This window comes from Podarcis vaucheri, assembly GCF_965113315.1.
Source record: "Podarcis vaucheri genome assembly, chromosome: 17".
Taxonomy (NCBI): Eukaryota; Metazoa; Chordata; class Lepidosauria; order Squamata; family Lacertidae; genus Podarcis; species Podarcis vaucheri.
The window spans coordinates 498,319-511,223 of NC_138755.1; the positions used below are offsets into that span (position 1 = coordinate 498,319).

Here is a 12,905-nt window from a genome sequence, read left to right on the forward strand (position 1 = left end):
CTTCTGGATGTCACTGTGAAATAGCACAAAAACGATACAGTAAAAAGTACTGTAGTTCTTAATTATGGCAGCTCTTGCTTGTTTCAGGGGCTGTTGCTCTTTAGACATGATGAGTGGACTAAATGTGGATTAGGCAGTCTACTGGAAAACCTATACTAGGTGCTTTCACTTATTACAGTTAAATTTCAACTGCATCGCAAATTAATCTTTGCAACAGGGAGCCCTTTTTTCAAAAAGCTTGGGGCCTGGGGGCATCTTCCTGCTAGCTTCCTGTTTCTCAGACTGTCTTCCCTTTCCCTCAGAGTCTGCAAATTCCATTGTCTGTATGTGTCCAGAACAAATCCACACATAAAGAAACAAGCCCTGAAGTTTACAAACAAAAACAAGCTAGGGCATCATCACCTCTGGACACAGAAGGAACCACTTAAATCCAGGAAAAACTTGGGCACCTGCTTGTAAATGCTGACAAATCACAGGTGATTGCCAAGCCACATAATTGTCCATTTAAAATCTACAGCCCAAAATTTGGCCCAGATTGACTCTCATTATGATTTATAGCAAAGGGTATCCAAAATCTACTGTTCGTTTGTAGAACTCAAAATGAACAAGCTCCAGCCAGGGTGCAAAATAATGACTAGAGGAAGCAGAGCCAGCTACAAAATGATGACTTGCAAGATCATCCTCCATTGAAAGTAACCAGTGCAACACCAACTTTTTAAAAAGGGGATTCAGGGGGACTCCTGGAAATTACAAGCTGGTTAGCATGTCTGTCCCAGAAAAAAATGGTGAAAAGCATTGTTAGGATAAAATAACTAAGCATATAGAAGAACAAACCAGCATGCCTTCTGCAAGGGCAAGTTCAGTTTCACAAACTTATTACAGTTCTTGGAGAGTGTCAATAAGAAAGTAGATAAAGGTGATCTGGACTTTCAAGAAGCTTTCAACATTAAAGACTCGTGAGTAAGCTTAGCAGTCTGGGAATATGAGGAGAACATATTGTGAATCACAAATTGGTTAAATTGCAGAAAATGAAGAGCAGAAATTATTTGGCAGTTTTCTGAATGGAGAGATGTAGAGAGTGAAGTCCTCTAAGGATCAGTATTGGGATTTGTGTTTTTTTAACTTGCTCATAAACAGGGATTTGCCACATCCACAGGGATGAGTTGTCAAAGTTTGCTAATGATCTCGAATTGTTCAAAAAAACAAAAAAGGATTGTGAGGAGGTCCAAAAGGACCTCTTCAAATTGAGAGAATAGGCAGTAAAATGGCAAATGCAAGTCAATGAAAACAAGTGAAAAGGGATGCATGTTGGGTTCCCCAATTGTTTATTTATTTATTAATTTATCATTGTTATTTACATATGTCCCCTATACATTTATGGGGTCTGACCAGGAATGAGACCTTGAAGTTGTAGAAGATAATGAAGGTGTCGACCCAGTGTGTGGCAAATTCTATGCCAGGGATCATTACAAAAGGAACGGTAAATAAAACTGCCGATATAAATCTATTGTGTGAGTGCATTTGCAATCTTGTGTACAGTTCTGATTGCCTCAGCTCAAAAAAAGATATTGTAAAGCTGAGAAATGTTCAGAAAGGCAACCAAAATTATCAAGGGGCTGGAGCAACTCCCCTATGAGGAAAGATTACAGCCTTTGGGACTTTTTAGTTTATAGAAAGGTCAAGTAATAAGAGGAATGATAGTAAAGGTAAAGGTAAAAGGACCCCTGACCATTAGGTCCAGTCATGACCAACTCTGGGGTTGCGGCACTCATCTTGCTTTATTGGCTGAGGGAGCCGGCGTACAGCTTCCGGTCATGTGGCCAGCAGAAACCAGAACAGCACACAGAAACGCCGTTTACCTTCCCGCCGGAGGGGTACCTATTTATCTACTTGCACTTTGATGTGCTTTCGAACTGCTAGGTTAGCAGGAGCAGGGACCAAGCAACGGGAGCTCAGCCCATCGCAGGGATTCGAACCGCCAACCTTCTGATTGGCAAGTCCTAGGCTCTGTGGCCACCCACAGAGGAATGATAGTAGTCCATAAAATGATGCAAGGCATGGAGAAAGTAGACAAAGTTTTTCTTCTTCTCTCATAAGACTGGAACTCATGGCTGGCCAGTGAAGCTCATATACTGTGCAGTAACATGTACAAAAGTGTTTTACACGGAGTAATATGCACAAGATGTCTATGAATGTGGACTTCTTTCTTTCCAAATTGCAAAATGACAGAAAGTTGCTAGTTCACATAATACAAAGCAAAAACATGTCACTCACGCTGACAGAGCATGTTGCAGACATTACGTGATGCTATGGTCCCATCACTGCAAAAGTATTGATTGTCAATCCTGAACAGCCCATAGTATCGGCGCATGCCCATGGCAATCACTGGGGGGTTAGTGCTAAAACCGCCTCCAGCACTGAGCAGACAAATCCCTGGCAGGGGAAAGAAAATACATACATGGGTATTAGAAAGCTGGCGAAAAAACATACAGTACTTTTTTAAGAAGAAAATTTGCACAGATTGCACACCAGAAAATGCTGTAGTACAAGCATTGTGGTTAAGAGATTTGAATCATGGTCTTGAATACACTGGATTCCAGGGCTTTGGCCAAGGCCCAAGCCAAATCCAGTCTTTTCAAAGGCATCCTGGCAGTCAAGTCAGGTAAGGCATCCACAGATGACGGCAGGTCAGCTTGGATGGCCCAGATCAATCTGGGGCTGTCAGGTGTTGGGGCATCATGCAGGAAGGGAGAGGCAGATAATGCACAGGAAGGACTATGAAAACCCTAAAGCACCATATGTAGAATATTCAAATCACTAACTTGGTTTTCCATTCCATTCCACCAAACTTCAATTATGTCAACACTTTTTTATTAACTATTTTCAGTTTTGACATTCTTTATTTTGATTATAATTTTTGCAGTCTTCATTTTTTTCTGAGCAGAAAACACTACATGTAAACATTTCACAGTATCAGTACCATCAGTACCACTTTGTTTATTATTTCTCATTATTAATTTATTTTAAATTTATATATCATCAAGGTGGTTTATAATAAGATTAATCAAGAATACACAAACAATAGTAAAATATATCCAGCAGTGTTAACAGTTAGTACAAAATGTAACTGAAAGGTTGCCTAAGCAAATTATTGACATCAGTGGCAAGGGAACTAGTCAGTGAGCATGTCAGTTTTCAGCATGTACCATGACTGTGTGCCTTCTCCAAAGAGTGGGGGCCACACTTGGAAAGACCCTGGTTGCCAATAGGATGAGCTTCTTTAGGCAGCAGCGCAAGCAAGAAGGCAGCATTTTTATGGGGATGCTAGCATTTCTCCTTTCCCTAAGAGGTCATACAAGAGGGTTTCAGATTGTAAGATTCAAAAGCAAATTTTGAAAATGAGAACACTGGAAAGAGCAGCTGAAAAATATCAAAACACTCCCTGAAAGCCTGCTGCCCTCCAGATGTTGTTGGGCTACAACTCTTATCATCTATGTTCACTGGTAACACAGGATGTGACCAATGGGAGTTGAAATCCAGCAACACCTGGAAGGTACCCCATTGCAAGCATAAATCCATACAAAGAACTCCAATGAAGCTGTGCACTCAGCAAACAAAACTCACAGTCATTCAGGGTGTAGCCTCCGAATCCATCTAGCCCATATCGTCTCAAAACGCCTGCTAGCTCACAGCGCTCAAACAAACGGGCCTCATTTGCCACAGCGAGGAGGCTGAGTATGGAAAGGATAAGAACTTTCATGGCTGCAGCTGTCTGGAGAGTGATGTGACAATATGCCCCAAGAACCAGCCTTTTTATTATCTGGGGACTTGGGCTGAAAATGAGGATGTCTGTTTTTGGAATTCTTATTTCATCAAGATAGATGATAGATTCAGCAGTCAGCTGAATTTACAACCAGAACAGGGAAATAAGAGACAAAGCAACAAGTGTGGGTTGAACCACAGTGCAGGAAACTAAACTAAAAATTGTTTTGGGAGGGCCAACTTCTGCCAGGGCAAGGGGAATGAATGCCGTCATTCATTGCCCTTTGCCTCAGCCGGCTAAGGTCAGCTTGGTGGCCCTGGGTCCCCACAACTTCGGTTGTATTGGGCAGCTTAGCCTCAAATATGTTCTGAATGAAAGGGTAAAACACTGGTGCAGTCAGATTCTGTCTGGGGGCTTCTTGTTTGGGGTTCACTGGCCTGATCCAGCAAGCTCTGCTTATCTTCTGTATTTAGCCCAGACATTTCACAAGTCCTTAGCAGTTGGCCTCTGCAACACCCATTAGTAAATGGTGCCTAATGGTGCTCACCGGATCCCTCCCCTCAAATTAGTCAACATTCTGCATCTTCCCACCACAAAAGACAGGCAATCCTCTGTTTAGTCCTACTACCTCAGCCTGCCCGGGATCCTGCAGATCCCACCCACAACTATCTCTGCCTTATCACCCTAAAATACCTATTTGCTTGCAAAATGCATGTTTGGGTTTTATAACAAACTCAAATCATTCCCTCCCAAGTGCAAAACTAAAACTTGGGCTGACTGTTAAAATTTGCCATATTGGAATACAGTAGGCAGGTGTTGGGGATGTAAGAAGCCATCATTTTCTTGTCCATCCCATATTCATCATGGATAGTGCTGTTTATAGTCTGCTGCAGTTTGCCTTCTGCAAAGAACATTGTTTGTCTCACTGCCCACTAATTCCAAACATATTATGTCATTAAATAACCATTACATCATGCTACACCTTTCATTTCAATGGAAGGAAACATCAGGAACATGTGGGGGGCACTGTATCATAAAAATACAGTGAACATCTATCATATTCGCATACCAAATTCCTGTTCCAGGTTGAGAAAGAACACATAAGCTGACGTAATTTTGGGTACTGTTTCCAAATTCATCAGTATTCTCAGCCATTCCTAAAGGAGATGATGCCATGTAATCAGGCTTTTATACCCTAATTAAACTCATGGGCAGGAGGAGGAGAGAAAGAGATACACACAGGTTGCCTATGCATCCCCATGCCCTTTCTGCCAGAACAATGCCCCTTCTGGGTAGTCCTGATCCAACCTGGGCTGATCCAGGATTGCACCAACCTGATCCAGCCAAATTCTGGGTCGACTTAAATTGCATGGCCAACATCCCATGGCCAAGACCCTATCAAAGTAAAATCAACCTTCAAATGAGACAGAGCCCTCATGTCCCAAGGAAGAATCATAGAATCATAGAGTTGGAAGAGACCACAAGGGCCATCGAGTCCAACCCCCTGCCAAGCAGGAAACACCATCAGAGCACTCTTGACATATGGTTGTCAAGCCTCTGCTTAAAGACCTCCAAAGTAGGAGACTCCACCACACTCCTTGGCAGCAAATTCCACTGTCGAACAGCTCTTACTGTCAGGAAGTTCTTCCTAATGTTTAGGTGGAATCTTCTTTCTTGTAGTTTGGATCCATTGCTCCGTGTCCGCTTCTCTGGAGCAGCAGAAAACAACCTTTCTCCCTCCACTATGTGACATCCTTTTATATATTTGAACATGGCTATCATATCACCCCTTAACCTCCTCTTCTCCAGGCTAAACATGCCCAGCTCCCTTAGCCGTTCCTCATAAGGCATCGTTTCCAGGCCTTTGACCATTTTGGTTGCCCTCCTCTGGACACGTTCCAGTTTGTCAGTGTCCTCCTTGAACTGTGGTGCCCAGAACTGGACACAATACTCCAGGTGAGGTCTGACCAGAGCAGAATACAGTGGCACTATTACTTCCCTTGATCAAGATGCTATACTCCTATTGATGCAGCCCAGAATTGCATTGGCTTTTTTAGCTGCCGCGTCACACTGTTGGCTCATGTCAAGTTTGTGGTCAACCAAGACTCCTAGATCCTTTTCACATGTACTGCTCTCAAGCCAGGTGTCACCCATCTTGTATTTCTGCCTCTCATTTTTTTTGCCCAAGTGCAATACTTTACATTTCTCCCTGTTAACATTCATCTTGTTTGTTTTGGCCCAGTTCTCTAATCTGTCAAGGTCGTTTTGAAGTGTGATCCTGTCCTCTGGGGTGTTAGCCACCCCTCCCAGTTTGGTGTCATCTGCAAATTTGATCAGGATGCCTTTGAGTCCATCATCCAAGTCGTTGATAAAGATGTTGAATAAGACCGGGCCCAAGACAGAACCCTGTGGTACCCCACTAGTCACTCTTCTCCAGGATGAAAAGGAACCATTGATGAGCACCCTTTGGGTTCGGTCAGTCAGCCAGTTACAAATCCACTGAGTGGTAGCATAGTCAAGACCGCATTTTACCAGCTTCTTTACAAGAATATCATGGGGCACCTTGTCGAATGCCTTGCTGAAATCAAGGTAGGCTACATCCACTGCGTTCCCTTCATCTACCAGGCTTGTAATTCTGTCAAAAAACGAGATCAGGTTAGTCTGCCATGACTTATTTTTCAGAAATCCATGCTGACTATTGGTGATCACAGCATTCCTTTCTAGGTGCTCACAGACTGTTTGCTTAATGATCTGCTCCAGAATCTTCCCTGCTATTGATGTCAGACTGACTGGGCGGTAATTATTTGGGTCCTCTCTTTCCCCCTTTTTGAAAATAGGGACAACATTTGCCCTCCTCCAGTCTGCCGGGACTTCGCCTGTTCTCCAGGAATTCTCAAAGATGACTGCCAGTGGTTCTGAGATCACATCTGCCAGTTCTTTTAATACTCTTGGATGCAGTTCATCTGGCCCTGGAGACTTGAATACATCTAAACTAGCCAAGTATTCTTGTACTATCTCCTTAGTTATTCTGGGCTGTGTTTCCTCTGCTGAATCATTTGCTCCAAATTCTTCAGGTCGGGCATTGTTTTCTTTATCGGAGAAGACTGAGGCAAAGAAGGCATTGAGTAGTTCAGCCCTTTCTGTGTCCCCTGTTTGCATTTCACCATCTTCTCCTCTGAGTGACCCCACTGTTTCTTTGTTCTTCCTTTTGCTACGGACATACCCATAAAAGCCTTTTTTGTTGCTTTTAACCTCTCTAGCAAGCCTGAGTTCATTCTGTGCTTTAGCTTTTCTGACTTTGTGTCTACATGTGCTGGCTATTTGTTTGAATTCCTCCTTGGTGGTTTCCCCCCTTTTCCATTTTTTGTACACATCCTTTTTTAATCTTAACTCAGTTAAAAGTTCTTTAGATAGCCACCCTGGCTTCTTTAGGCACTTTCCATGTTTCCGTCTCATTGGTATTGCCTGAAGTTGTGCTTTTAGTATCTCCCTCTTAACAAACTCCCAACCAACATGAACTCCCTTTCCTTTTAGTATTAGTGTCCATGAGATCTCACCCAGCACTTCCCTAAGTTTTATGAAGTCGGCTTTCTTAAAGTCAAGGAATTGAGTCCTAGTATGCTTGGCTGCTCCTTTCCGCTGTATAGTAAACTTCAGAAGAGCATCATCACTCGCGCCTAATGATCCTTCCACTTCTACCCCACTAACCAGGTCATCAACATTGGTTAGGACCAGATCTAAAATGGCTGTTCCTCTTGTTGCTTCTCCCACTTTCTGGACAATGAAGTTGTCTGCAAGGAAAGTGAGGAATCTGTTTGACCTTATGCTCTTGGCTGAGTTTGACGTCCAACAAATATCCGGGTAATTGAAGTCCCCCATTACTACTGTCTCCCTTCCTTTTGCATGCTTGGCCATCTGTTCCAGGAAGGCATCATCTATGTCCTCCGTTTGGCTTGGGGATCTATAGTATGTGGGATGTAAACACAGGAGCAGTCAATGACAACATTCCTAGAGTGTACATGTTAGAACATGGGGAGGGATGTCAGTCCAGCAAGCAGGTAAACTTCCTGGGGACGGACTTCCTCCGCATGTGACCAGAGGTGGGTGTGGCCTCGCCTGTGCAGGTAATGACAAAAGCACAGGGCAGGCAGCCACTCTCTCTCTCTGCCATTTTCCTTCGATGAGGAAACATCTAAGGATGCTCTCTTGGCTCCCAGCCAAGAGAGGAGATAAGGACTATCTTGCTACAAGATAGATTCTGAATGTATGTAACCTTTTTAAGCTGTCTGCCTTCTGGGATCATATTGTGAACAGAACGTGAGTAAACTCTTTTATACTTTTATAAAGACTGTGTCGTGTCTTGTATTTTAAGAGGGAACAAAAGGGGAAATTACCAGAGTAATTATTATAGAGGTTCTAGCGAACCTGTGCACATGTTACCGTTGCGAACTTAAAGGGGAATGTTTATAAACTCTGCTGATATTTTGGGAACTTGTTAGCACAAGTTGGATAAGGACATAATTAGTCAATATATCCTCTCCTGCACCCCAGAACATTCCCACATAGTAAACTCCCACAATGAGGTCTCTGTTATTCTTCTCTCCCTTAATTTTACCCAAATGCTCTCACTTTGGCTTTGAGGTTCTAAATCTTGGGTCTCTTCACAGGTATACACATCCCTGACATATAACGCCACTCCTCCTTTCTTGTCTGGTCTGTTTCTCTGAAATAGATTGTATCCCTCCATTATTACATTCCAATCGTGGGACTTATCCCACCAGGTTTCAGTGATGCCTATTATGTCATATTTAGTTTGCTGTACCAAGAGCTCAAGCTCATCTTGTTTATTTCCCATGCTTTGCGCATTAGTGTACAGACATTGAAGTCCATTAATCATTCCCCCGTGTCTCTTATTTAAGGATTTTTTCCTCCCACCACTAGGTCTGCGTGCTGTTTGCTCCATTTGGTCTATGACATTTGGATGATCATCTTCATCAATTGATAGACTCCTACCTTCAGGAGCACTGTCTCCCTCCCCCACATTAGTCAGTTTAAAGCCCTCCTGATGAGGTTTCTGAGATTTTTGGCAAAAACATTCCTCCCAACCATTGTGAGGTGCAGCCCATCGCTTGCCAGAAGTCCATCTTCAAGAAACTGCAGTCCGTGATCTAAGAATCCAAACCGTTCCTGTTTACACCATTTGCGAACCCAGCTGTTCACTTCCACTATTTTTCTCTATCTCCCTGGGCCACATTGTTCAACTGGGAGGACAGATGAGATGACAATTTGTGCATTTAATTGCTTCAATTTCCTGCCCAGAGCCTCGTAGTCTTTTTTGATCTTTTGAGCCTCGTAGTCTCTTTTGATTGGAGGCTATTGCTTGCAGTGTCATTGGTTCCCACATGAACCAAGAGGAAGAGGTATTTGTCAGTGGGTTTTATGATTCCTTGCAGTCGTTCAGTTACATCTTGGATCTTAGCCCCGGGGAGACAGCACACCTCCCAAGACATCTTGTCAGGCCCACAGATCACTGCTTCTGTTCCCCTCAGTAGGGAATCCCCTATCACCACTACATGCCTCCTCTTAGGTTTGGTTGGGGTTCTTCAGTGAGCTGTCCGTTCCAAGGTCGCCTGCACATTCCCTGAGGACTGACTTTGCTGCTCGTCTTCATATACCTGATCGACTGTGACGAGGGAGAGATCCTCAAATGGAGTCTGCTCTTCGTCTTCCATGCTGGGGGAGAGGACCTCAAAGCGATTGTGTATTTCTAAACAATCAGAGCGAACCCTGGGCCTCCTACTTCTTTGAGTCACGTTTCTCCATATATCTGGCACCTGCGTTGGTGAACTAGCCTCCTTCTCAGGGGTGTCCCCTGTCTCCTCCTTGGTGGAGACGGTGTTCTCTGTTGCTTCCAAGAAGAGCTCCAGCTCTCTAATTCTTTGGAGCGTAGCTACACGTTCCTCCAGTTGCTGGACTTTGTCTTCTAACATACATTTGCTGCAGGTAAAGTAGCCTGCAACCTTTGGCAAGATGGCAAACATTGCGCAGGAACCACAGGCAACTGCAGCTGTTCCCTCACCCTCCATCTTGAAAACGTGTTGTTGGGGGTGGCTACAGTGGTCCTCCATCTTTGCACAGGGAGAGCAGCTAATCAGCCACAAGAAACACACACACAAGAAAACTCTTTTGCTCCTCCTTCAGCTGCTGCCCTGCAAGAAGGTGGGGAGGATGCTTTGCCGGAGGTTGGATGGTGTTAGACCTTCCCTGTCCTTTCTTGGGTCCCATAGTAGAGTTGAGCTGGCATTCATCTGTCTCAAGAAACAATGGAGGAGTGTACCTTTGAGGGTGAAGGCAAACAATAGTAAACTAGGCCTAAGAGAACAGCATAAAGGTAAAGGGACCCCTGACCATAGGTCCAGTCGTGGCCGACTCTGGGGTTGCAGTGCTCAGCTCACTTTATTAGCTGAGGGAGCTGGTGTACAGCTTCCGGGTCAGCATGACTAAGCCGCTTCTGGCACGGAAACGCCGTTTACCTTCCCGCCGGAGCGGTGCCTATTTATCTACTTGCACTTTGACATGCTTTCGAACTTGCCCAAGCAAAGCAGCAACCATGCCTCAATGCAACTAAGCACTGGACACCCGTGTAGGTAAAATGCCCTGGTCAAATACCATTCCTCAACCACAACCACCAAAGCAAGCTCCAACAAGTTGTGAGGGTATCTCCTAAGTAAAGATCTGAAACAAATCCCAAACAAACATAAGGGTCAGGAAAATTGCTAAGGAAGCCTGATGAAGAGGATACTAGACAGTTGGGGGGGGGGAGACCATATATTATGATTGGCTATGAATCTACAAGCACATTTTGTTCAGCAAAATTAAGACCATGCAATGCAAGAGGTCTGAATCTTCCAGTGAAACAAAAGGAATGGTTGAAATATAGAAATAGCACTGAAGAATTGCAAAGGAGCAACTGTTAAATTCACAATGCTATCACTAAAATCATGCCAGTAGTTCATTTCCCCATAAAGTCACAAAACAAACTCTGAGAAGTCCTCATAACGAAGAGTGATTAATTGTGAAGAATTATATGTGACTTATAGGGACACTTTGAAACCATCAGCAATAATGCAATGATTCAATGTGAGCTGTGTGAACCAACCACAAGATTCAGTTCAGACCCTGAATCAGCCCTTTAGAAAGCAGCCCACCTCCATACAAGACACTTGTACACTGCCTGGTTCACTCCATTCACTACTGTGACATTTTAACATAACTATAACTTTTCCCCCTTGATAGTAGTGGATGAAATTTGCAGGCAGAATAAGCCTCCATTGCAAATTACAAGCTAATAGATTCAGAGACTTCTGCACAGGACACCCCTAAAGTTTATTGTATTTTTTTTCTTAAGGGAACCTCTATAACTTTTTGTTTTGTGGCAGAATTGAATCTGAGAGTAAGGGCTCACACTTTCTGAGGCCATGTATCCTTCCAAATATCAGAATGATAGTAAAGTGATTTTCCTGCTAGGGTGGCCTTTACAGTTTTCAGGTTCACTTCATTTCCCCACCTCCATTATTTGGAAATTTAAAAATGTCTATAACAACTTTTCCCTTTTGACAGAAGTAGATGAAATATGCTCCTCCAGAATAGGTAAAGCTTTGTCAAATTACACTTTCTAGGTGAAATCAGGTTCAGCTGCTGCTATTTACATTTCAAAAATAATGCATGTTAAATGTTGGTAGAACAATCCTATGGTGGGCAGAAAGAGGAATCGGTGGCATAAACAGGCCTGCATCAGCCAGGGCAGGACTTGGGTACACCAACTTTCAGGCTTACATATATTACCACCCTTGGATCCTACAGGTACAAAGCCTCTCTCATCGCACTCTGAACATGCTTTTCATCCCACCCAGCAAAGTGCCAACAGATAAGGACAGATGGATATGGAAACTTCTGCTCTAGGACTGATGTATTTTGTATGTTTGGGGCATGTTGCGGGGAACTTCTCCCAACACACCTCTTCCCCATGGATGACAGAGGAAGAAGTCCTACAGAAGTTTCCACAACCACAATGAAGGATGAGGGGGTGGGTGTCCTTCACCTCTGGTGGGCCTCCCTCTCCACTGCAGCAGATGAATCTGTGGCCCTTTAGCTGTTGTTAGACTACAACTCCCATTGCCGTCTGCAAGCATTGTAAAAGGTTACGGAGTGTGGGAGTTGTAATCCAACAATTACTCCCCATAGCTTAGCCCTCAGGGAGGAAAGTCTGCAGTGCCCTATGGCCTTAGGACACATTTGCAGCAGGGAACTTCCCAGAATCACCTTGTAGTAAGAGTGCTCTGAGTTAAAAGATGCACATGGCAAAATATAAGTGACCTCAAATAATGAATGGGTTCTTTCTTTGATGCAACAGCAATAAGTCAGTCTCTAATAGCCTAGACAGTCTGTATGCAGAAGAGCTGATATTTCCTGATTTATTCGATTCTCAGAACGAAGGAAGGCCAAGCAAGTTCATTGTGTAGAGAGCCACATCATGAAGGTTCCTGTCCTTTGCCTGCTTACAATGCTGGAGTGGTTATAAAATTTCTTTTTTTAAAAAATAATAATATTTATTGCATATTTTGAACAAAGAAAAAACAAACCAATAAACATACAAAGTACCATCACCATACACCATAACAAAGACAACAGAAAAAGTTTAGAAGATGAACATAAAATAAGAAGAAAAAATACAACAAAATCAATTTATCCTCAAATCTTATTTTCATAATCTTTGGACTTCCTCACATCACCCTTTCCTGCGTTCTCAGCCATATAGTTATAAGCAGCAAATTATTGCCTTATTTCAATTCTTATTTTATCTTTCTCAGATATTATGTCCCAAATTTTCAATAATTTATCATATATAAAACTGCTTTACTTAAACATAATATTACTTCAAGTTTCATCCTTTTCTTTATCATCACTTATTCATACATCATACAACTAGAATTCTGATGCCATGTTGTTTTCTATCATGCATTCTCTTAGCATTCATATAGCTTATAATGTTTTTGTAAATAGTCCTTGAACTTTTTCCAGTCCTCTTCCACCGTCTCTTCTCCCAGATCCCGGATTCTGCCAGTCATTTCTGCCAGTTCCA

At 43.1% G+C, this 12,905-nt stretch overlaps 1 protein-coding gene across 1 annotated transcript in view; it reads right to left on the reverse strand.

Annotated features, from left to right (window-relative positions):
• The window catches only part of LOC309522553 (lysozyme C, milk isozyme-like), a 41,121-nt gene that overhangs the window by 9,873 nt on the left and 18,343 nt on the right, over window positions 1-12,905 (reverse strand). Inside the window, exon 2 of the mRNA XM_082205926.1 lies at window positions 2,275-2,433. Within this exon, the coding sequence (XP_082062052.1) occupies window positions 2,275-2,377 (103 nt within the window). The 5' untranslated portion in view covers window positions 2,378-2,433. The remainder of the gene's footprint in view (window positions 1-2,274; window positions 2,434-12,905) is intronic.